This window comes from Hevea brasiliensis, chromosome 9, assembly GCF_030052815.1.
Source record: "Hevea brasiliensis isolate MT/VB/25A 57/8 chromosome 9, ASM3005281v1, whole genome shotgun sequence".
Classification (NCBI taxonomy): Eukaryota; Viridiplantae; Streptophyta; class Magnoliopsida; order Malpighiales; family Euphorbiaceae; genus Hevea; species Hevea brasiliensis.
In genome coordinates, this window is record NC_079501.1 from 79,106,118 (window position 1) to 79,132,503 (window position 26,386).

The window sequence follows — 26,386 nt, forward strand, 5'->3', positions numbered from 1 at the left end:
TTAGTAGTGAGTTAACACTCAATACTACTAATCTTAGGGTATATTAGAGTCTTTCTTGCATCTGTCCTTGTTTCCCTAGTTTTGTCACATTTGTGTTGTTTTTTACCTTAAACCTTTTCTTCACAACCTGGTTATTTGCATCTTTGTGGCTTGTGAAGTGTGTTGTTGAAGTGTTTATTGCTGGATGTGTTGAGTGCATCTGTTGTGTGGTTACATGATATAAAAAAAAAAGAACAAAAAGAAAGAAGAAAAAAAAAAGGGGGTTAAAAAAAAAAGGGTGCTAAAGTGTATGTTTGAGAGCTGGAAAATAAGTTCAACATTTCTATTTGGTGGCTGTTTTGGGGGAGGTATAACCAAACCAACCCAGAAAATTCTAAAACTTCAAAGGGGTGCTTTGTAGACGAAATTAACCCTAGAAATCAAATTTGGTGTAAAAATTCTACCATTTACTTGGTGAACCAAATTTAGCACCTATTAGGCCAATTTGGAGTCCAAAACTTCAAGGTGCTTTCTGGAACCTCTAGACTTGATTTTCCCTACTAAAACTATGTCTTGTTGCTGCTCTTAAAACAGTTTTACAAAAATAGCAAGCTAATTTCGACTCTTATTTCACTTCATTGCTCTAGAGCTTGGTGTCTTCAGTTCTTGCTTCAAGTGTCATAACAAACCCTTATTCCACACGTTTTGCTTGAGTTTGTGCTTGAACATATATTAAAACTTGATTTAAACTTGTTGTTATTGCATTAGTTCTGACAAGAACTTGGTAAGCAAGCTTGAGTGGAAAAAGGCATTGAGTGGCAAGAACTCCAAGAGGGTAAAAGCCTATAAACTGAGTACAAACACTTGAGTGACAAAAATTGAGTGAATTTGTGAGGTTGTTTTCTGTTTTACTAACTTTTTTGTGCAGGTATTAAAAATGTCACAAGAACAAACTAGTGGACTTAATATGGATAATCCTTTTTACCAACAAGCACTTGTTCAACATTTGGAAAGAATTGGTAGACAATTGAGCAACCTAGCTGACCGAATTGAAAGAATTGAGCAGAATAGTGGGAATGGTAGACAAAACACAAATGAGGGGCAGAATAGGGCTAGGGGATCTAGAGTGAACAATGCACCACCTATAGATGATTGGGGGGATGAAAATGATGATGATTCTAATGAAGAGGATGACCAGCACTCTGCTGCACATGATGACCACCATAGACCGAGAGGGATGAGAGGTAATAGGGGAGGAAGAGGTGGAGGCAGAAACTTGAGAAGAGGTAATATGGAGGAAGCAAGAGGGAGAGGGAGAGTGGATGGTAACATTAGTGGGATCAAAATGAAAATTCCACCATTTCAAGGCAAAGCCAATCCGGATGCATATTTGGAGTGGGAGAGGAAGGTGGATCTCATTTTTGATTGTCACAATTATAGTGAGGAAAAGAAGGTGAAGCTTGCAGTAGTTGAGTTTACAGATTATGCCATAGTTTGGTGGGATCAATTGCTCACTAAAAGAAGGAGAAATGGGATGAGGGGTGTTGAAACTTGGGATGAGATGAAGCAAATCATGAGGGACAGATTTGTACCTCAACATTACTATAGGGAGTTGCACCAAAGGTTGCAAGGGCTGGTGCAAGGAAACAAAAGTGTGGAAGAATATTTCAAGGAGATGGAGATGGCTATGATAAGAGCCAATGTATAGGAGGATAGGGAAGCCACTATGGCTAGGTTCCTAAAGGGGCTGAATCTTGATATTGCCAACATAGTGGAGCTACAACACTATGTAGAGCTTGATGACATGTTAAATATGGCAATCAAGATAGAAAAACAACTAAAGAAGAAGAAAGCATTCAAGATGGGTGCAGGTATGAATTCGAGCAACAATGCTCCATGGAAACCGAATTGGAAGAAGGGTGAAACTTATGATTCCAAGGCTGTTTCTAAGGAAAAGAAAGAGGAGACTAGGGGTGGAGAAAAGCCTAGTGTAACTGAGAAAGGCAAGGGACAGAATACCTCTAGTGGAAGAACTAGGGATATCCAATGTTTTAGGTGCCTAGGGAAGGGACATTATGCATCTCAATGTCCTAACAAGAGGGTGATAGTGATGAGGCAGAATGGGGAGATCGAATCAGAAGATGATGATGTTGATGATGATGATGATGCTAGTGAGAGTATGCCTCCTTTGGAGGAAGCTAGTGATGTAGAGCATGCCGTGGGAGGTAATATTCTGGTGGTTAGGCGTGCACTAAGTGCACAAGCAAAGGAAGAAGAGGGAGATGCACTACAAAGGGAAAATATTTTCCACACTAGATGCTTGGTGAATGGTAAAACTTGTAGCATGATTGTAGATAGTGGTAGTTGTGTGAATGTTGCCAGCACACTCATGGTTGCGAAGCTTGGCATGCGCACCATCAAGCATCCTAGACCATACAAGTTGCAATGGCTGAATGACTGTGGGGAAATTAAGGTGAACAAGCAAGTGATGTTGGCTTTTTCTATTGGAAGGTATAAGGATGAGGTGTTGTGTGATGTGGTGCCAATGCATGCTGGACATATTTTGCTAGGGAGACCATGGCAATATGATAGGAAGGTAGTGCATGATGGATTTAGGAATAGGTACTCCTTTGATCATGATGGACGTAGGGTTACTTTAGCGAGATTATCACCCGCACAAGCTTTTGAAGATCAATTAAGGATAAAGCAGGACCATGAATGAGCAACAACAAAGAGAGGCCGAGCTAAGAGTGCAAAAAGAGAAAGAAAGAAAAGAAAGAGAGGAAAAAGTAAGAGGGAAAAATGAGGAAGAGAAAGAGAAGAGAGAAAATTCAAAAAGAGTGAAACCAAAAGAAAAGAGCTCGGGACAAAAGGAGAGTTGTGAGAAGAGTGGAGAGAATAAAGTCAGTTTGCTAGCAAAAGCCAAGGATGTGAGGACCGCATATTTTTCAAGTATGCCAATGGCTTTGCTAATTTGTAAGGGAGCTTACACCAATGTTTCTAACCTTGACCCATCCATTCCTAGTTGTGCTTTGCCCTTATTGCAGGAGTTTGAGGATGTCTTCCCTGAAGAAATACCTAATGGGCTACCACCAATTAGAGGCATAGAGCACCAAATTGATTTTGTGCCTGAGTCAGTAATCCCAAATAGGCCAGCCTATAGAACCAATCCGGAAGAGGCTAAGGAACTTCAAAGACAAGTGGAGGAGCTTCTAGCAAAAGGCCATGTTAGGGAGAGCATGAGCCCATGTGCCGTACCTGTTCTTTTGGTGCCTAAGAAAGATGGGAGCACGCGCATGTGTGTGGATTGTAGAGCGATCAACAAAATCACTGTAAAGTATAGACATCCCATACCTAGACTTGATGATATGCTTGATGAGTTGCATGGTGCATGCATATTTTCTAAAATTGACTTAAAGAGTGGTTATCACCAAATTCGCATGAAATTAGGAGATGAATGGAAAACTGCCTTTAAGACTCAATATGGACTATATGAATGGTTAGTCATGCCATTTGGCTTGACCAATGCACCTAGTACATTTACGAGGCTTATGAACCATGTGTTGCGTGCTTTCCTAGGAAAATTTGTTGTAGTGTATTTTGATGATATCCTAGTATATAGCCAAAATATGCATGATCATTTCTTTGCACTTGAGACAAGTTTTTGAGGTGTTGAGAAAAGAGCACTTGTATGCCAACCTTAAGAAATGCACTTCTGTATGGACAAAGTTATTTTTTTAGGATTTGTGGTGAGTGGCAAGGGAATTGAGGTTGATGAGGACAAGGTAAGAGCCATTAGAGAGTGGCCTACACCTAAGTCCGTGAGTGATGTGAGGAGCTTCCATGGGTTGGCTAGTTTTTATAGGAGATTTGTAAAGGACTTCAGTACCATAGCCTCACCCTTGAATGAAGTTGTAAAAAAGAATGTGGGATTCAAGTGGGGGGAAGAACAAGAGCATGCATTTAATTCACTTAAGGAGAAATTGTGTTCTGCACCTTTACTTGCTTTACCTGATTTTTCTAAAACTTTTGAGATTGAATGTGATGCCTCGGAGTGGGTATTGGAGCTGTTTTGGGCGGTGAAAGGAGACCGATTGCCTACTTGGTGAGAAGCTAAGTGGGGCTACATTGAACTACTCCACTTATGACAAAGAGATGTATGCTTTGGTGCGTGCACTTGAGACTTGGCAACACTACTTGTGGCCGAAGGAGTTTGTCATTCATAGTGACCATGAGTCACTCAAGTACTTAAAGGGGTAGAACAAGCTCAACAAGCGCCATGCCAAGTGGAGTAAATTCATTGAAGGTTTCCCATATGTGATTCAATACAAGCAAGGCAAGGAGAATGTGGTGGCTGATGCACTTTCAAGGAGGTACACTTTACTTTCCATGCTTGACGCTAGACTTTTAGGCTTCGAACATGTGAAAGAAATGTATGCTAATGATGATGACTTTGGGAAAGTGTTTGCCTTTTGTGAACATGCTGCATATGATAAATTCTATAGGCATAATGGTTTCTTGTTTAGGGAAAATAAATTATGTGTGCCTAAATGCTCAATTAGAGAGTTGCTTGTTAAAGAATCACATGCTGGTGGTTTAATGGGACATTTTGGGGTTGCAAAGACCTTAGAAATTTTAAAGGAACATTTTTATTGGCCACACATGAAGAGGGATGTAGAGAGAGTGTGTGCTAGATGTGTGACTTGCATGAAGGCAAAGTCCAAAGTAAGGCCGCATGGTCTATACATGCCATTGAGTGTTCCTAGTGAACCTTGGGTAGATTTATCCATGGATTTCATTTTGGGTTTACCTAGGACAAAGAAAGGCCATGATAGTATTTTTGTTGTTTTTGATCGTTTTTCCAAGATGGCTCATTTTATACCATGTCACAAGACTGACAATGCATCTTACATTGCTTCTTTGTTCTTTAGGGAGATAGTTAGATTGCATGGCATTCCTAGAACAATTGTTAGTGATAGGGATGTGAAATTTCTAAGCCATTTTTGGAAAGTCTTGTGGGGAAAATTAGGAACCAAACTTTGTTTCTCCACCACTTGCCATCCACAAACGGATGGGCAAACAGAAGTTGTCAATAGGACCGTGGGCACTCTTCTACGTGCAATGATTAAACAAAACTTGAAAGCTTGGGAGGAGTGCATACCATTCATAGAATTTGCATACAACAGGTCTATGCATTCATCTACTGGTTATTCACCCTTTGAACTTGTATATGGTTTTAACCCACTAACTCCTTTAGATTTGTTGCCTTTGCCTACTAATGAGCTTGCTAGTTTAGATGGCAAAAGGAAAGCTGAAATGGTGAAACAAATGCATCAACAAGCAAAGCAACAAATGGAGAAAGTAAATGAGAGGAGGGCAGCCCAAGCTAACAAGGGGAGAAAGAAGATGGTGTTCCAACCTGGTGATCTTGTATGGGTTCACTTGAGAAAGGAGAGGTTTCCTACACAAAGGAAATCCAAACTTCAGCCTAGGAGTGATGGACCTTTTGAAGTGCTAGAGAGAATTAATGACAATGCATACAAGATAAACCTTCCAGGTGAGTATGGTGTAAGTGCTACATTTAATGTGACTGATCTTGCTCCTTTCTATGCAGATGATGACAATTCGAGGACGAATTCTTTCGAAGAGGGAGAGGATGATGAGGAACCGGTTGCACCAATTCCACATCAAGGGCCAATAACTAGAGCAATGGCTAAGAAGCTTCAAGGCTTGGTGCATAAGCACATCACCAAGTCCAACCTCTTGCAAGAATTCGGTTTGGACATGGAAGAGAGAAGCCAACCTTGCTGTACATTCCTTTGCATATTTGAGGAGCCAAGAGACCAAGTGGCATCCATCCAAGTTGGCATACATGTGGCAGCCACGTCAGCAAGTCCATCCTAGTTGGCATCCAATGTGGCGTCCAAGTGGAGTGCCTAGGTGTCAGCACAATTGGCAGCCCATCTCCACCTACCTTTTGAAGATGCTTTGTCCATTTTGCAAAGATTGGAAGCCATAACTTTGTCCAAGAGCTCCAGCCATGCTTCAACCTTTTATAGGAAAAGCAAAGTTACTACTTTCAGCTTCAAGACAAAACATCTCTTTTCAGATTGTCTCTCAATTGTAGCTGCCAAATCTGACCTTCCTATTAATGTTTGAGCTTTGTATCTATTTTTAGGAGAGATTGGTGTATTAACCAAGACTTGCACATGTCCCATGGTTGTTGAAGTGTCTTGGCAGAATACACTAACACATATTTCTTCCTTCTTTTGTTTCATTTAGAAAACAGAATTCATATGGTAATTTTTTGAGCAAAATTGCTGGAGCTTTGCTTCAAAGTTCTTCTTAGAACTCTCTCTATTTTTCTTAGCAAATTCTTGCCTTGATTTGTTAAGTTTTATTATATGTTCAAGGTTGTTCATCAGCATAGGTGAATTGGTCTTGTTCTTGGCTGTCCTTCTTGGGAATTATATTTTCAGTTCTCCATCTTCAAGGTGAAGGGTTGAAGGTTCAAGGGAGTTTCTTGGCTTGTTTTGAAGACGGTCCTTTGGTCTCTCTTCTTAGTGGAATCAGCTACTAAGGGTAGAAACCGTATCAGTCTTCAATCTACAGTTGATCATGGCGTGATGCATGGCTAACCAATCCATGCCTAAGATGATATCATAATTTCGGAAGGGCATGTCAATTAAGTCTGACAGGAATGTATGTCCTTGGATCACCAAAGGACAATCCTTATACAAATTGTTCACCCTAACCTCTTGCCCTGAGGGACTAGTCACTAGCACATCATAATCAATTTTTAAGCAATGAATGGCAACAGAACATGAAATACTAGCACTAGCATAAGAATGTGTAGAATCAGGGTTAAACAACACATATACATCTCTACCAAAGATGGAGAAAGTACCAACCACAACATTTGATGTCTCAGCTTCATCCCTCTGGGACATGGTGTATACCCTGGCTGATGCACCACTCTACTCTGGTTGGCTCACTGTGCCTTGGCTGCCAGAAGTGTTACCTTTACCCCTGTCTCGGCCTCTACTAGCTGTTTATTGTCCTCTGGAAACAGAACCTTGAATAGATCCCTCAGTGGTGGTAGGTGGCCCAGACTTGCGAGCACTAGTGCAATCTCTAGCAAAATGCCCACTTCCACCACAGTTGTAACAGGCTCCTATGGCCTTATAACATACTCCTCCATGATTCCTGCCATAGGTTTCATAGGTACGAGCAGGAAAGGAACCCCTAGATGTCTGCTATCCAGATCTAGGTGGCCTCTGCCCTGAGAATCTTCCCCTACTAGATCCTCTGTTACTTGGTCCCCCAAAGTTCTTCCTCTTACCCAAACTGTTGCCAGAAGCTTGACCAGAAGTCTTCTCACTCTCGTCTTTTTCTTCTGTTCCCTTTCTAACGGCCCCTTCTAACTCAATCCTTTCTAATTCCAGGGTTTGGGATATCAGCTCTGAGAAGTTCTCATGTTGGAACCCAACCACTTGCATTCGTAAGCTAGGCCTTAACCCAGCCTCAAACCGTTTGCATTTGTCTCTACTAGTAGTGAGTAGGCTTCCAGCATAGTGGCTAAGGTGGGAAAAGTCTCTCTCATACTCGGCTACAGTCCTGTTCCCTTACTTCAAACTGAGAAACTTCTGTAGCTTCATATCTACATGTGTGTCGGGAACATACTTCTGTCTAAATTCTCTAAGAAAGTCATCCCATGTCAACACAGAGGGCTCAACCAAACTATGAGGAATGGTTTTCCACCACTCATATGCATCTCCATGCAGTAGAGAGACCGAGTATTCAAACTTCAAATCATCGGTACAATGCAGTTTCTTGAATACCCTCTCCATCCGTTCTAACCATTGCTTAGCTTCCAATGGGTCCACTGTACCCTTGAACTCTGTTGCCCCATACTTCATTAACTTGTCATATTGTCTGGCTGGGGATGGTGGTCACACTGGAGGTGCTTACACAGGAGCTTGGACTGGTATATTGCCAGCCATTTGCTGAAATAGTGCAGCCATCTGCTGAGCGAATTGAGCAGGAAACTGCGTGGACGGGACGAGTGCAGCCGATCCACTGGCATTCTGAGGAGCTGGGCTTCCCCCTGTACCTCAGCTGCTACTGATTGCTCTACTGTGTGATCCCCCTCTTCCATTCTGAATCACAAAGAATTCTACTCCCTGGACAACCAACACAAGGAGATTTCCCTCCGTTAGTCCATATTTATGATGTAATGCACTATATGTATCAATTAATGATAGTTGAGCAGTTGTACTTATAAAAAATGTTCAAACATACAATTTCAAAACTTGTATAAAAACTAAAGCTCTGATACCACTAAAACATGTCACAACTTATCCCTTGTAAGGCACGACATGTTCCCGTAGCATACCTAATGAATTACCGAACTCCACCTACCGACAACCCATTAGTTATGCTACAAAGGATTTTAAAACAAACCATAGCTTTTTATCTTATCAATTCTTTTGTGGAAAACTGCATGAGAATAGTTAAAATTCCATGTAACCATTCATTGAAAATAATAATAGACTAAATATTACAAAAGTTACATTTTCATAAGTCTCAAAGTAAAATACAAAATAGTTACAAACTCAAAATATGATAACAATGCAATTTTTTTAAATACAAACTGCTCAATGTCCGTACATCCATACATATAGGTACAAAATACATCCAACGGAGTCACAAGGGTATACCTAACGTAAATACCCACATACAATACCAAAATGCTGCTTTTAAGTCTCTCACTCGACAGCCTTCTCCTTTCCCTTGCCTGCGACAGCATAAAGAAGCTATCGCTAAGTATATCACTCAGTGGTGCACAACTAATAACTTTAAAACTTAAGGTAAAATACAATTTGTCAAAGCATAATAAATCATATTTTTTTAAGCATGAAAACTTCACAATAGTTCTAAGTCCATAAAGGCCATTTATTGGAATAACATTTCAAATGAGAAATCACACTTCATAAATCACAATTCATAAAGCATTAGTGTTGCCAACATTAACACACAGTTCAAGCCATGATACAAAATTTCACGATCAGTGCCATGTTGTACACCACGACAAAGCAATCTTAACCTCACTAACCGTTATTAATGAGGGAAGGGCTAGCTAGCTAATGAGTACTCATGTAGCCTTACCCCAATAACCATTATTAATGGGAGACATAATCATATCAAATATCAAACCCCAAGTAGCCATTACCACTGGAGAGTTCCGAAGGGACTGTCATGCTAACTGTGGTTTCAAAACAACTTTCAAGAGTTTCTAAATCAATAATCACGTTTGCAAAACAATAACATATTCAAATCATCATAAAACCCATAAAAGGGGTGACAACACACAAATTTCTCAAATGTAAGAGAAAAACCATATCTCATTCAAAATAAACTCATTTCAAATCAAACTCATTCAAATAAACTCATTCAAATCAATTTACAAAGTTAAAACAAAGAAAAAGGTTAGTTGTGCACAAACCTTCAATAATTCTCCTTCCTTGTTACCTACTTCTCCTTGTCCGTTCCAACTTCTTTTTCTACTGAAAATACACAAATAGAATGCCTCAATACCAATCTCAATTACTGCTAAGAACTCATTACATGCATGTCTAATGCATCCCAAGTTAGATTTGAAAATTTTAGAATATTTTGGTTTTAGGATAGCTTGGTGCCCCAATCTTTGAACCCAATTTTTACCTAGTTTCAATCATAATTTGGTGAGGTGTTCTTCAAGAAAATTGTTCATTTAGGTCTTACTTTTATTTTCCTTTTTGAATCGCCTAATTCAGAGCTGTGTAGCTCAAGTTATGACCAAAACACGGTTACTGTTCACTCACTGTTCATCCTATAGATTCAGTCCTGGCAGATTTATCGATCCAACTTCGTTCAGCAATTTGATCAAGTTAAGTCCATAATTTGGTCTAATGTTCTTCACACAAAATGTTCTTCTATGTCTTAGGTTTCCATCGGTTCAAGCATTGCCTAAATCGGAGTTTTCTAGAGAGAGTTATGGCCATGCAAATTTTACTATTCATATGATAAATTTACAGATTTCCAGATTTCTGCAGATTCGGTGATTCAAGTTTGCTCAACAATTTGATTGGGTTAAGTCTATAATTTGGTCTCAAGTTCTTCATATGAAATGTTTTACTATGTATTAGGTTCCCATGGGTTCAAGAATTGCCTAAATCGGAGTTTTCTAGAGAGTTATGGCCATCAAAGTTTATTGTTCATATGGTCAAATTCTGCAAGTTCCAGAATTTTATCTCCCATTTCAAGGCTAATTTTGGGTAGCTTAAGGTCATTTTTGGGGTAGGGTATCTTCATAAAAATTCTAGCCCTATATCTTAAGTTTTGTTTCCAATTGGTTTCACACCAATTGGAGTTGTGTAGCTTAAGTTATGGGCTTCCAAACACACTAAATTCAGTGTGCAAAATTTTGCCCTAAGTTCAATTGTTCATTTCTTCAATTACTTCCATTAACCAACCTTAATTCACATTTAATTCACCCAAAATGACTATAATTTAGTATTGACACATCAATGGCACTTCCTAGCATAAACCCCACAATTTTCAAATACCAAAGCTTGCAATTTTCCCTAATCTTACTGTTTCATTACTTCCATTCATCAACCTAATGTCAATTCAAATTAAATAAACCTCAAATGATCATAATTTAACACTACACACACCAATTTCACTCTCTAGCACCAAAACCCAATTTCTCCATGAACCCTAATCTTCCATAATTCAATTTATGCAATCCCATGAAATCTTACTACTCCCAATCATGCATACTACTTCAATTTAACTTAGATTTATCATCAATTTAACCAAAATACATAAAAACCCTAATTTTCCCTAAGTTGGCCAAAGCCCTAGTTTAGATTCCCATACATGTTTCCTTTCAATTTCTCATGTTATTTCATCACACCTAAACTTGATTTAAAGCATTCTTGGTAAATCAAGCATGAAAGAGAGAGCTTACCTCACTTGATGATTTTTCCCACTTCCAATCTCTTCCAAATCTTGTCCTCTTCTAATCTCTTGTTTCCCCTTGCTTTTAATCTCTAAATCAAAGATTAATTTGATGTTCTCTACTAATTAGATGGAAAACCCATGGAGGAAAAGCAAGGAATTGAGTTTTGAGAATGGGTGTCAATGGAGAAAGAAGGAAGAAGAAGAAAGAAAGAAAGAGAGAAGGAGAGAGAGTGGGTGGTAACTAAATGGGAAAGAAAGGGAAGAAATGACTTTTTAATTTGTCTTATCTTTTATATATATTTATTCCCAAAATTAGTTTATTTCAATTAAAAATTTTAATTGTGTCAAAAATGTCATAAAACTTATAATTTTATTTCCTTTCTTTTCTTTTTATATTTACACTAAATTTTCCTCAATATTTCTTCATAATTCAATAATTTATTTTTATTTAATTAAATTGACCTTTTGGTCAAAAAAATCAACTCTTAAAGTGAATTGACCAAAATGCCCCTTATCGGGTCGTAATCCCTCTTTTACAATATACCTGGTGAGTCCTTATATTTTAGGGTCACTTGAATTTTTATTGTCTATCTCAATTAATTTTCTATTTATTTTTGGTCCTCAAGGTGTCTTTGAATAGTACTAGTCACAGAAAAAAATGATACTATTCATAACTCGGAGGTTCGGGGTGTTACAAAAACCCATTAAAATCTTTGACTAATTATGAACTCCACATGGAATCTTAGCCTATCTCTAGGTCAAAAACCCTAAGTTCAAAAATCTTAATTATCTAATTTTAATCTTCACATTTCAGTCTTTCAATTAATATCTAGAATAACTACTAAGTGGAGCTCAATACATAGCGTGCATTTAAAACACAAGAAATTGAATCAAAGAATGAAATCCTAAATTTATTAAATAAAATCAAATAAAATTCATAACTGAATTGAAAGTACTACATCTCTAATTCCACAATAAAGAAAACTACTCGCTCATGGTTAGTTCTACAATCAAACTTAAAATAATAAAGTATGAAAAACACATCAAAAGAAATAAAACAAAGAAATCCAGAATGAGGATTTTTGCAGCCTTGAACTTTTGGGGCTTGGGCTAAGAATCTCTTACAGAAATCTTGCTAATGATTTCTCCCGAGGTGGAATTTTTATGCTTAAATGTAAAAGTGTCGATCCCTAACTTATTTTTGACTAATTATATTTATATCTGATGTAAATACAGTCAATTTAGAGTTCTAGAGGCCTTAAAAGTCTTTCCGGGTCGAGCATATAGGGGGAAAAGTTAAATTACGAGTATCTACTAGTGCCATTACACGGCTTGTGTAGCAGTACATAGGGCAGAGCTGTATAACTCTCTGGCCATTTGAATCTTACATCTTACAAAGGAATCGAGCATTATACGAGGTGAAGGTTATTGCATGGGTCTTAGTACATGGCCTATGTACTGGCTCTCTCCCTTAGCTATGCTACACAAGTCCCTCTTTAGCATTGCACAGCTTGTGTAGTTTTCTAGCATTCTAAATTGTACTTTTTAACTTCCAAACTCTTCCAAACTTGTTTTAGGCCTTAGTATTTCATTAAATCACCTGATATAACACAAAAAATAAAGAAATTAAGCAGGTTCAACTCAAAATCCTAAAACATAATGCAACTAATTAAAAATCATGTAATTAACTAATAAAATGTGGACGAAAATCAACAAATACCACCTTTAAATGCCTATATAATATAAGTGCATCAAATACTCCCAAACTCAAACATTTGCTTGTCCTCAAGCAAATTAAAATTCAAAAACTCATAAGGGTTTCTTATCTCATAGAATCACAAGAAAAATCCTTAAGCTCCCAATTGGACTCTTAATCTTCAAAATTCAATTGTTTTCTCTTAAGGCACAAGGAAAGTAATGGTCACTTGAAAAATTCATCTCCCCAATGAAAATTCAACTAATCATTCCAATGCCAAAATTATTAATAAGTCACAAGGGATTTGTCCTGCTTAAATAAATTCAAAGAAACAATTACCAATTTAAAGTGCCTCCATTGTAGTAAGTGTAAAAAGAATGAAAGAATGTACTTGCAATGCCATAGGCATACCTCAATTCTCTATCACCATTAATATAGCATACACCTTCAAAAAATCAAAAGGTTTTTCTAAAGGGTTGTTGTAATAGGGTTAAAGGATAATAATGTGGCAATCAAAGAAAAATGATATAAGATAACCAAAGTATGACAAGAAATATCTTGCAAAATATCAATTCACACTAAATGTTATGCTCATCGTTCTTTTTTTTTTTACAAATATAAAGAGAAGAAATTTTTGCTAATTTGATTTTTTAGTGCTTTGGTATGCTTTCTTTAATGATCAAATAGGGACTTATTACCTTTCATCATTGTACCTAAGGTTTTTGTCCCATTTTGGTGTCCACCCCATAAACTCATTCTTTTACTAGTTAGGAGAACTTTGTTATTTTACACACCTTGCACTTTTTGTGTTTCTACTTCTTCTCCATATTTCATTTACCTTTTCTTTCTTATACACTTAGTGTGTTTCTCACTTTTACATTTTAGCTCCTCTCATAGGGTTAGGAATAGTGTTTAGGCTAAAGGCTAGGTAAATAATGTAGGTAACAAAGAAAAATTCATAGGATTAATATAGGCTCAAGTTGGCTACAAAGGATAATTTTAACTGAGGGTCGCTTAAGGTTATAATGAGGTTGTAATCAAAGAATGCCCAAATCATCTCTTAGTTAAGTGTACACTAGGATTTTGCCTTGATAGATTAAAGGGGTTTGTTCTAGGGTTGGTGAGACATGCCATAGTTGTTTCAAGTTTTAAGAATTTTCTCTAAGCTATCGAAATTCATTTGTGACAAACTAATAACTGAATAGGTTTAACTAGTTTTATCCCACTAAGGAGAATAATTGTTTACAAATAAATCATCTAAATCTTTGTGCTTGTTTAGTGTATTTAATTTATTTAAATAAGAGAGAACAATTGTTTGTTATTGGAATTTTTAATTATGATTCTAGAGATAAGGATAAAACTTAGAATTTGATGTAAATGCAAAATTAGGTGTAAAGGGTAGTATAATTGCACTGAAATGCAAGAATGAAAAAGAAATTTGAGCACAAAAGTATAAAAGTTACAGAAATAGAAAAAGTAATAGAAGTAAAACAATAAGAAAATAATAAAAAAAAGTAAGACTTTTCTATACCCCCAAACTCATTCTTGACATTATTCCCAATGTTAACTATAGACATATGCATGCTCGTAATTAAAAGAAAAAACACACATTGAAAATTGAAAGTAATGCATTTGTATTAATATTTGCAAAAAGTAGTATGGACAAAGCAGAAATTAGGCTATGCTACTAATGATAGGTTTTAAATTCCTATAAGCCTTTACATTAAGTAAAAAATTCAAAAAGCTAAAGCCTAAATCTAAAAGTCTTCAGAGGGGGAGGATGGTCCATTGTCTTGGTGCTCTAGAAGCATGTCCAATTTTATGCGCTTCTTGGAGGTTGTCCTCAAAGATTCTAAACCTCTGTGCAAAAGTTATCTTCATGCACTGTAAGTAGGTGAAGATAGGGCTACAGGTGTTGGTGTGATTGGTGGAACACGAGCTATTAAGGACTGTAGGATAGGGTTTGCTTCTTCTTACTGTTGCTCTCCAGGTTGTCGGGATGTTTCTCCTTACTGTGATGGATGGGATGGCTCTCTTTATTATTGTGGCCTTACTCTTAGTATAATTTCGCCATTTTCATCCACCAAGAAGCACCAGTCTCCTACCCTTTTACATAATCCCATTGATATAACAATGGTTATATTGATCCTTGTTGTCCCTGTAATGGAGCGTAACCTCATATGGGCGGGTACAAAGCCATAATGGATAGCAATAGCAGTGATGAGGCCTCCATTGATAATCTATCCCGTTGTTTGGTGAGAGATGCATCTAAAGTGTTGGCATAGGAAGAACCTTGTGCTGCATCTTTTGTTGTTTAGCATGCACCAAAGGAAGAATAATTTGTTAGCGTTTACCACCCCCAAACTATCCCCTATCCCCATAATGGTGTGGGCTAATAAATAGAGGAGGTATTCCAGTACTAGGTTTGTGAGGCCCAAGGATTTGGATCTGTTGGGTTGGTACTCAGGGGCATTTGAGGCTATGGTCCTTTAAAATGTGACCCCATTGTAGACGACCCTATTTACAGGGATTTCTTGGAATCCCTCACTATCAATCCCAAAAATGGCATTGAACTCATCGTTATTCATTGCTTGATCCACCCCTATCAGTCTAAACTTTATCCATGCCCTTTTTTCTCTACTTCCCAGCCAAAGGGTGGTCTTGAAACTCCTTAGAGACTCTAGGGTAATGATGGAGATCCACTAGCATCTAGTACGAGGGTGACCCTTTAGAGACCAATTATTAAAGCTAGAGTTAGAATGCTACAAGGACTAATGCAAGAGGAATTAAGCAAGGGTTGCAAGGAAGCATCAAGAGTTGAACCAGATATAAGGTGGATCATGTTAACACAAGTTTATTCAACTTTGGATGTGCATGGTGGCTTAGACGTACATGGTGGGATATGAGTAGAACATGGGAGTGTGGCATGGTCAGCAACACATGGAACCCTTAGGTGTGTGGTCCCCTGTACTTTTGCTTAAAAAAAAAATAACACCAGCATGCTTTTTAAATGGTCCTCATACTAACCTTTTCTCTAGCAGCAGATTCCTTTTATTCTTTCCTTATTTGTCCTTAAATATTTTTAGCACATCATATCATTTTAGTCTTTTAGCCATTTAGGGTTTTTAGGGAATGTATATAAGCCTTTCTTTTTTTTTTGGTAGGCAAAATTAGCCATTTGAGAATTATGTATCAAAAGATTGAATCTCACCTTGGTTCTTTGAACCACTTATCACTTTTGCTTGGATCTCCAAGTTTATGATAATGAATGCTTGCACTTTCTAGGTTTAATTCATAATCTAGTGAATTCAAGTGTTGATTATCATCTCTACTTCTAGGTTGGCTAAGGATCTCCTCTCCATCCATTTGTTTTTCTTTATTTTTCGGCTGGTTGAGGATCTCCTCACCTCCATTTTGATTTTCCATTAGTTTTTTTACTGTTGAGGATTATGGGTTTTTTTTTATCAGTTATTGAACATTCGTATCAATTTCAGTATCAAAGTTAAAACCCACATTATTTTGGTATAAGAGCAAAGCTAAAACCCATATCATTTTGGTATTAGAGTATTAGTTGCTGATTCAAGTTGGTTATCTGTATTTTATGATTTTCTATTTATGTTTTTCCTTGATCTTTAGGTGTTTGTTCTTCTTTTCTTCTTAAGTTTTTTGAAATACCTTTGTTGAATTTGTTTAGGTGTTTATTTTCTGCTTAATCTTGTTTTTTTTTTTAACCTTATTGTGGCTGAAATTAATAGATACTTGATTTTTGGTTACTATAGTTATTTGGGTATTTTTTTTTCTTTGATTTTGTTTTGGTCCAGTTTTGTCTCATTTGTAACATTCGTGCGAATCCTTTGCTATCTAATTTATTTGTTTCCATTACCTTATTTCTGTTTGGGCTATTTATGAGACAAATGTTAAAGATGTTGATTATAGCTTAAGATTGAAAATTGAAGACACTGGGTTGTTTTAGTTTTTAGTGGGTATTTCATTTTCATTTGCTCTAGACTATGTTGATTTTGGAAAAAAAAATTTATATATATAAAAAAAGAATTCAAGCGCTATATTTCTCATTATTGGTAGCCAAGTTAAAAAAAAAATGAGAGAGAGATAAGAATCAAATACTTTTGGTGTTCTTGAGCATTATTTGCAATTTTGAGCATTTTTGGAAGTGATTTTGGAGGTTATATCAAACCAACTCGGAATTAGTTGAAATTTTATAGGTTATCTAAATACATTGTTTGGGAACTTCTGATAAATTTCGGCGCAAATATTCCATTATTTGCTTATAGAACCGAAATCACAATTTGCATTACAAGTTGTGGGTTTAGTTGTGAAATACACTACAAGAAATTATGCAATTTGGTCATTTGTAATTTTTGGAGAGTTCACAATTTACTTCATTAGTTGTGGTTCAGTTGTGAAATACACTACCTAAAAATTGTAAATTTGATTATTTGTATTTTTGGTGAGTTCACAATTTACTTCATAAGTTGTGGTTTCAGTTATGAAATATACTACCCAAAATTGTGAGATTGATCATTTGTGTTTGGTGAGTTCACAGTTACATCACAAGTTGTGGTTCATGTTGTGAAAGCTACTAGTTGAAATTGTGAGTGTGGATGCTTGCTGGTTGCATTATTCCATTTGGAGTCATCTTTCTTTGGTTCTTTGAGTCACATTGTGTTCTAGTATATTTGAGCCTTTCTTTTCTTAATTCTAGTGTCTCATTAATTTTGTTTTCTTGTTTACTTAGTATTGTCCACCTTGTTCAAGAATTGCATTGTGTTTATTTTTGTGATTGGGATTTTTGAGTTGAGATTGTTGAGTTCCTTTAAAGAACTAAAGGAGAGAACTAAGCGAGGAAAAAGGCATAGAGAGGTGAGACATAAGAGGGAAAAAGCCTAATCTGAGTGAAACACGAGCGGAGTGCCATCCTCTAAGTGCAAACACGTAAGTGAGCGTGTGAGGAGTTTTATACTAACCATTTTTTTTGCAGGATTAAATCATGTCTCATAGAGGTAGAAATAGTGAAGAAGAGGGTGATAATCCTTTTTATATGTAAGCTGTGCAACAACAGTTTGAAAGGATGAATGTGGTGTTTGGTGACATTGTGGATAGGCTTGAAACGTTGGAGAATGGGGAGAGACCGAATGAGAGTAGGCAAAATAAAAGAAATCCTACACCTCGTGTAGTTAATTCTGAGGATGATAATATGGGATTTGAGAAAGATAGGCCTAGAAGGGATAGGTATGAGAGAAGATATCATGATAAGAGAAATAAAGATAGAAGACCAAGAAGGGAGGATAGAGGAAGAGATAGGATAAATGATAATATAAGGAGTATAAAAATGAAAATACCTTCCTTCTAAGGTAAAAATGACACAGATATATATTTGGAGTGGGAAAGAAAGGTAGAGCTAGTGTTTGATTGTCATCACCATTTTGAAGAGAAGAAGGTAAATTTAGCATCTGTGGAGTTTATTGATTATGCACTTATGTCGTGGGATTAGGTGATTATGAGTAGGAGAAGAAACTTTGAAAGGCCAATTACTAATTGGGATGAGATGAAAGTAATTATGAGGAAAAGATTTATTCCCATCCATTATTACAGAAAGCTACATCAGAGGCTATAGAGGCTTTCCCAAGGCTTTAAATCTATGGAGGATTACCACAAGGAGATGGAGATTGCCATGATTAGGGCAAATGTGGAGGAGAATAGGGAAGCTACAATGGCTAGATTCTTGAATGGGTTGAATAGAGAAATCGCTCATGTGGTGGAGTTGTAGCACTATATGGAGTTAGAGGATATGTGTACATGGCTATGAAGGTTGAGAAGCAACTTAAGAGCAAGTCCAAGTTTGGTGTGACTACTGATTCTTCTTCATCATAGAAGACAAGTTAGAAGAAAGAAGAAAAGGCAAAGAGCTTTGACAAGTTTAAGAAAAATGAAGGAAAAGAAAATTTAAGAAGGATAGGATAAAAAGTGATAGTTGCTTAAAATGTCATATCTTTATCACTGCATACTTAGTCTTTTGAGTTTATTTCTTATTCAATTACCTTATTAATGCTTATGTCACGACCCAACCTATGGGCCGGACCGGCACTAGGGCCTGGGTCAGCCTAAAGCCCCCGAGGCCCATAGTAAGCCTAACTATTCATTAACCCAACTCTAAGGCCCATTTGGGCCCAATTTCAAGAAATCAACCGGACGGAGTCCGGCCATAAAATGGACCTTCCAACAGGGAGTTTTTGACTCACCCGACCTGTAAACACAATAAATAATCAATTGGAGAGCTCAGCTCACCCTCCACATACTCATATCAGCATAAAAATAAATGGGAGCTCAGCTCCCTCATCCAGTCCATCAAACATGCATGTGATAAAAATTTTACAGGTCCAAAATAACAATTTATATTACAAACCCAAATTAATTAATTTTTCTAACACATGCAGAAATTCTAGGAGTAAATAAAATTACACAAATATTGATAAATAACCTGCAAGGGAGAAAAGCAGGTTAACCTCAAAAATATCCTCCTGTGGCCTGGAAAAACTGGACAAGAGTGAGCATTCGACTCAGAGAGTAAAATATCAATTTTAACCATAATCTCTATAAGTATCTAAAGCTAATGCATCCTGTAGAGTGAAATGCAACATCAGCAACAAATTCACATCATAACAGCAAAAAGGTAATTTGGAGCACTCACACACCCATAATATCAATCATAATATATATGGGAGCTGATCCCCTATACAGCTCTCTTAAATCCAACCTGTGCCAGCGAAGAACTCAGCTCGGACTTCCACTTAATAACCAAATTGGGGTCCCAGCGAAGAACTCAAGCCGTGTCTACCCCGAAGGACCGGGTCCCAGTGAAGATCTCAAGCCCTGTCTACCCGTCCTATCCATAGTCCACACCACATCACACGCACGCTAATGCACGCACACTGCTCCAAATTACCACAACAACATCCATGGCACTTTAACAGTTATGAATGCACATAAATCGTGCCTAAAGTTAACTACATAGATATATACATATAAGTGATGCATGGGCATGCTTGAACATATAATAATATCGAAATTACAATTAAAATTAATATTTTACTCACAGACTTGACAACGGTCACTGTGGTGGCTGAGCGGAGGAAGAAGGTTGTCCCGGCTCACTTGACAATTACATTATAATTATTTAACACAATTGACTCAATACAAATCATGAAAAGACCAAATACGTCCTAAGTCGTGCCGAAAATCCAGCAGAGTCTCCCCTATACCTAGGACCTACCCAACCTGCAAAAGAGCTCAAAACACACTTCTATATTCGCAACTCATATATCCACAATTCAATTACATCACACAGCCCCTCCTGAGCCCATCAAATCAGTCATCCATCACAATATGTAAAATTTCAATTTAGTCCTTATAATTGATCATTTTTGCAAAAACTACCCAAACAAGCTCTAAAAATTCTAAAACTTTACCCCGCGGTCCTTAGAAATATTACTAGGCTATTGCAAAAAGAATCATAATTTTCTAAGCTACCAAGAATATTTTATGAATTTTTAATCCTATTTAAGCACTAGAAAATTACGAAAAAGCAATGTTCGGATTTACCTTTGCCGATTCTGACTTCGGGAACGCGCTCGGGATGTCTGACAATGGTAGGGTAGCCAAAACCTCGATTCAATTCGGAGACTTTTTCCAGTGCTTGATGCATGCGTAGGAAATTCACGAACCAGCATAACTGTCGAATTTCCGCGAATTGAAGATACCTACACGAAGCTCACAACACGGGGGTTAGTATATAAATTTTATGGAATTTTCTAAGCTCATTAAATGCTCGGAAAAACACTGCGAAGTTCAGTGGGACCCACTGAAAAATGGTGTCGGAAAAATTCGAAATTTATGTTGCCGCGAAGCTCTCGACGAGTGGAGCGCTCTGGTACTCTCGGTTTTCTCGTGGGGTTCACGGTTTGCGAAAAATCTAGCCCAAAAGTCAAAATGGGCTAAAACTTCCTGGGCAAAAATTGGACAAACTGCTCAATGGATTTCAGTGCTCTTGGTGTCTATGGAAAGCTCTCGACGAGTAGATGGATTTAGACACAAGACCCGGTCCGATTGGTAGCCGGATCGGCCGGATTTCGGTCGAGAAGACAAAGCGGGGTGCTTGCGTGTCGCATCGCTTCGGGCACCGTTTTCCGGCATTCCAGGCGGCGGCCGGTGGGCTGCGACGGCTGGGGATGGGTGCCGGCGAGCTAGGGTGGCAGGGGAGGCGGCGGTGCGGCAAGGGGAGGAGGGAGGAGAGAGAAAACAGGAGAGGAAGAGAGGAGGATCGGGACGCGCGCGGGGAGAAGAAGGAAGAAAAAGAAAAGTCCAGTCCGATTCAACCGGTCAGATCCAGTCCTGTTCGATTCGGCCGATTCGATTCAGGATACAAAATTTTGAATTTTTACTCTGCCTTGGGACCGAAAACGTGGTCCAAAAATTCCGAAAAAAATTCTAGAAAACTCAGAAAAATTTGTAGACTCCAAATATATTTTTAGTTTTGCCACGTGGTCTTTAAATAAATTTTTAAAAATCATCAAAGTTTATATTTTCAAAAAATCAAACCCGATTTTTAAAATCCGAAAAATCTCAAATAATTTATTAAAATTTAAATAAAATTAAAATATCAATAATACTTATAAAATAATAAAATTTAAAATTTTGGGGTGTTACATTCTTCCCCCCTTACAGAAAATTCGTCCTCGAATTTTACACAAGGCAGAATAAAGTACATGATTACACATTGAACAGATAAGAGTACTTGCTATGCATGTCCCGTTCTGACTCCCAGGTACACTCTTCCAGCGACTGGCTCCTCCATAAAACCTTAACCATAGGGATCTGTTTTGATCTTAGCTGTCTTACTTGGTAGTCCACTATGGCTACAGGTTGCTCCTCAAATGTTAAATTTTCTTTTAGCTCTATTACATCCGGCTGTAGTACATGGGAAGAATCTGGAATGTATTTCCTGAGCATGGAGATGTGAAACACAGGATGAACGTGAGAAAGGTTGGGTGGTAGGTCCAACCGGTAGGCAACTGCTCCAACTCTATCAGTAACCTCAAAAGGTCCAATATACCGAGGTGCCAACTTGCCCTTCTTTCCAAATCTCATGACTCCCTTCATCGGAGAAACCTTCAGGAATACGTAGTCGCCTACTGCAAACTCCACATCCCTTTGTTTGGGGTCTGCATAACTCTTCTGCCTACTGAAAGCTGTTTTCAATCGTTCCCTGATTAAAGGAACTATCTCTGAAGTGTACTGCACTAGGTCTACATCATGTACCTTTGCTTTTCCCATTTCCATCCAACATAGAGGAGACCTACACTTTCTTCCATAGAGTGCCTCATAGGGTGCCATCCCGATGCTGGAATGGTAACTGTTGTTATAGGCAAACTCCACCAAAGCTAGCTGATCATCCCATTGACCTCCAAAATCCAAAACACTCATGCGAAGCATGTCTTCCAGTGTTTGGATTATCCTTCAATTTGTCCGTGCATGCGAGGGTGGAAAGCCATACTAAAGTTCAACTGTGTGCCAAGTGCCTCCGGCAACTTTCTCCAAAATCGAGAAGTGAATTGGGGCCCTCTGTCAGATATTATGGAAGCCGGAACTCCATGCAATCTGACTATTTCTCGAATGTAGAGTCGGGCGTACTGTGCCACAGAATATTTAGTCTTCACAGGCAAGAAGTGAGCTGATTTGGTTAGACGGTCTACAATTACCCATATCAAATCATATCCTCGCGTGGTACGAGGCAACCCAGTCACAAAATCCATAGTAATCTTTTTCCACTTCCATTCTGGGATAGGGAGCTCTTGCAGCTTCCCTGACGGTCTCTGATGTTCAAACTTCACCTTCTTACAAGTCAAGCACTTGGACACAAAGTCTGCTATGTCTTTCTTCATGCCATTCCACCAATAGCTATCCTTCACATCATGGTACATCTTGGTGGAGCCTGGGTGGACACTGTACAGTGTATAGTGTGCCTCTCGCATGATTTCATCTCTGAGATTGTCCACATCGGGCACACATATCCTAGAACCTTGCATTAGGGCGCTATCATTGGCAAATCCAAACTCACCACCTTCATCTTGCTGTACTCTTTCTATGATCTTCATCAATTGTTGGTCTCTGTGCTGGGAAACTCTAACTCTGTCTCGCAAGTCTGGCCTCACTGAAAAATGAGCCAACAATACCCCCTCATCTGAAAGATCTAGGATTAAACCTTGATCCATCAACTCATGTATTTCCTGAATCAACGGTCTTTTCTCTGCTGAAATGTGCGCCAAACTGCCAGAAGATTTGCTCAAAGTATCTGCTACTACATTGGCCTTCCCAGGGTGGTACTGGATAGTGTAATCATAGTCTTTCAGAAGCTCCATCCATCTCCTCTGTCTCAAGTTTAAATCCCTCTGTTGGAAGATGTACTTCAAACTCTTGTGGTCTGTGTATATCTCGCACACTTCACCATACAGGTAGTGTCTCCAGATTTTTACCACTCATAGGTAGTGTCAACACAGGGGCGGTGGTTAGACGCTCCTTAAGTGTCTGGAAACTCTTCTCACAGTCATCTGTCCAAATGAATGGAACATTCTTCCGAGTCAACTTAGTTAGGGGAGCCGCTATCCTGGAAAAATCTTGCACAAAATGCCTATAGTAGCCAGCTAGACCCAAAAAACTTCGCACCTTAGTGACTGTTGTAGGCCTAAGCCAATAAGTTACAGCTTCAATTTTCTTGGGATCCACTCGAATAACTTCACTAGAAACCACGTGTCCCAAGAATGAGATGCTTTCTAGCCAAAATTCACATTTTGAAAATTTGGCATACAGCTGGTGCTCCCTCAAAGTCTGCAACACCATCCTCAAGTGCCACACGTGTTCCTCCTCGGTCCGAGAGTATACCAAAATGTCATCTATGAATACGATGACAAAACGGTCCAAAAACAGCTTGAACACCCTATTCATCAAGTCCATGAAGGCTGCTGGTGCATTAGTGAGTCCAAAAGACATCACCAAGAACTCATAATGACCATATCTTGTCCTGAATGCCGTTTTGGACACGTCCTCATTCCTGATTCTCAACTGATGGTAGCCTGATCGCAGGTCTATCTTGGAAAAGAATCTAGCCCCTTGGAGCTGATCAAACAGATCGTCGATCCGAGGAAGTGGATACTTGTTCTTAACAGTCACCTTGTTCAGCTGTCTATAGTCAATACACAACCTCAATGACCCATCTTTCTTTCTCACAAATAGAATAGGAGCACCCCAGGGTAAAGTGCTCGGACGTATGAAACCTTTGTCCAAAAGCTCCTGTAGTTGCTCCTTTAGCTCTTTCAATTTTGCTGGTGCCATCCTGTAAGGCGGCATTGATATGGGATTTGTACCCGGAATAATATCAATGCAAAACTCTATTTCCCTTTCTAGTGGCAACCCGGGAAGCTCTTTAGGGAAGACATCCATGAATTCTCTGACAACAGGAACATTTTCCATGTTAACACCTTCTACAGATGCATCTCTCACCAATGCCAAATATCCTTGACATCCACGCCTCAACATTTTTCTAGCACTAATTGCTGACACCAAATTATATGGAGCCACGCTCCTGTCACCATCAAAACTAAACTCTTCCACACCAGGTATGTGGAAATACACCATTTTGTTCCTGCAGTCTAAAGTGGCATAATGAGTTGCCAACCAATCCATCCCCAAGATTACATCGAAATCCATTACTGGTAGAGGAGCCAAGTCTGCTGGGAGGATCTTTCCATCCACTACTACTGGGCTACTCGGAAAAACCATATCTACATCTATGTTGTCACTAAGTGAGGTAGCTACCGACAAAGGGCATTCTAAAGTTGTAGGGTTCCTACCCAACCTCATGGCAAACACAGGGGAGACAAATGAGTGCGTAGCACCCGGATCTATTAAAACACAAGCCTCATAGGAACAGACTAGAAGAATACTTGCCACAACTGCATTTGAAGCCTGAGCATCCTGATGGGTCAGGGTGAAAACTCGAGCTTGACCCTACCCTGAGTGGCAGAATCCTGATATTGACTTCTACCTCCTGATCTGCCTCCAAATCCACGTCCCCCCTGTCCTCGGCCCTGTTGTGCCAGGCGATTACTGCCATGCTGGAAGCACCCGGATACAACTGACGAGGAACATTTGCAATAGAACCCTGTGACCCCATCTGTGGCTCACTGAACACGGGGCATTCCCTAGCAAAGTGACCTGGTTGGCCACACCTGAAGCATACTCCTGAACCCATCATACAAGGTCCTGAATGTCCCCTTCCACATTGTGTACAAGGTGCCAAGGAGGATCCTGAACCAGACCCAGAACTGCTGTACCCCAAACTGTGACCACTGCTGTATCCGTACCTTGGTTTGAACCCTCGGAATTTGTGTCTAAAACCACTCCTCTTATTCCTGCTTCTTCCTCTGTAATTAGTTTGGCCACCACTATCTGTAGTACCCATGTGGGGAACACCTGAAGAACCCTCTGCTCTGTTTTTCTTTGCTCTTCCGCTGTCATCCACAGCATAGCTAATCTCAATCTGTCTGGCTCGATCAACCACCACATCAAAAGACTGATCCGACATCATGGCCAGGTTTGCATACCTCCTGTCAAGCCCCTTTAGGAATCTCTTCACCTTCATAGTTTCTGTAGATACTGCTGTAGGGGCATACCTGCTCAATTCTAGAAATTCTGTAGCATACTCATCTACAGACCTACCATTCTATCTTAAGGCCTCAAAGGCCCACTGCTTTTGATCCCTGAAGCTTTCTGGCACAAACCGATTGATGAACAGTTCCACAAACTGAGTCCACGACAAGCCCTCCATCCGAGGTAATATGTAGTCATTCATCCATTGTCTAGGCATAGGCCCCATGACATGCTGCATACACTCTATAAGTCTTTTACCAGTCAACTGTAATTCTGTTCCTGCCTGTCTGTAGGAATCCAAAAACCGATATGCATCATCTGACACATCATAAGTACCAAGCACCAACTTCTTAAAATTGATTATTTGTTTGTAAGGTTCCCCTGTTGGTGCAGTGGACTGCTGCTGCTGTGGAGGGTGCACCATATATTGTGCCACCATGTCGATGGTTCTTTGCAACCCAGCTAGAGTAGCTGCCATGGGGTCCATGGGACCCTGTGCCATGAAAGACTGATCCGAAACTGTCGGCAGCTGCTCTTCTACTTGAGCAGCTCTAGGCCTCCTACCCCGCCTCCTCGGGGCAGGCGCCTCATCCTGTGCTGACACCTCGTCAGGCACATCAGTTACAGTGCGATGGCGGCTCTCACCTTCTACACATTTTCCTAAAATTCAGCAGCATTAGCCCACAAAATTCAAAACAACAGGTTACACAGCTTTAGAGACTCATTTTTACACACAATATATGAAGCAGAAACTAGAAGCAAAGATGACAATGCAAGACGAATGTGGACCCTATTTTCCGCATGTGACTCCTAGTGGACTCTTCCCAACACCTATACAATTTTTCCCTATGAATCTGGAGCCTAAGCTCTGTACCACATTTGTCACGACCCAACCTATGGGCCGGACCGGTACTAGGGCCTGGGTCAGCCTAAAGCCCCTGAGGCCCGTAGTAAGCCTAACTATTCATTAACCCAACTCTA

The 26,386-nt window shown here is 39.0% G+C and overlaps 1 protein-coding gene across 1 annotated transcript; it reads left to right on the forward strand.

Annotated features, from left to right (window-relative positions):
• The first annotated feature begins 4,326 nt into the window (after positions 1 to 4,326).
• Positions 4,327 to 18,053, forward strand: LOC131182908 (uncharacterized). Its single transcript, XM_058152317.1, has 4 exons — positions 4,327 to 5,788; positions 14,577 to 14,870; positions 17,439 to 17,563; positions 17,763 to 18,053. The coding sequence occupies exons 1-4, from the start codon at positions 4,369 to 4,371 to the stop codon at positions 18,051 to 18,053; spliced, it is 2,130 nt and encodes a 709-aa protein (XP_058008300.1). The 5' UTR covers positions 4,327 to 4,368.
• Positions 18,054 to 26,386: the final 8,333 nt, after the last annotated feature.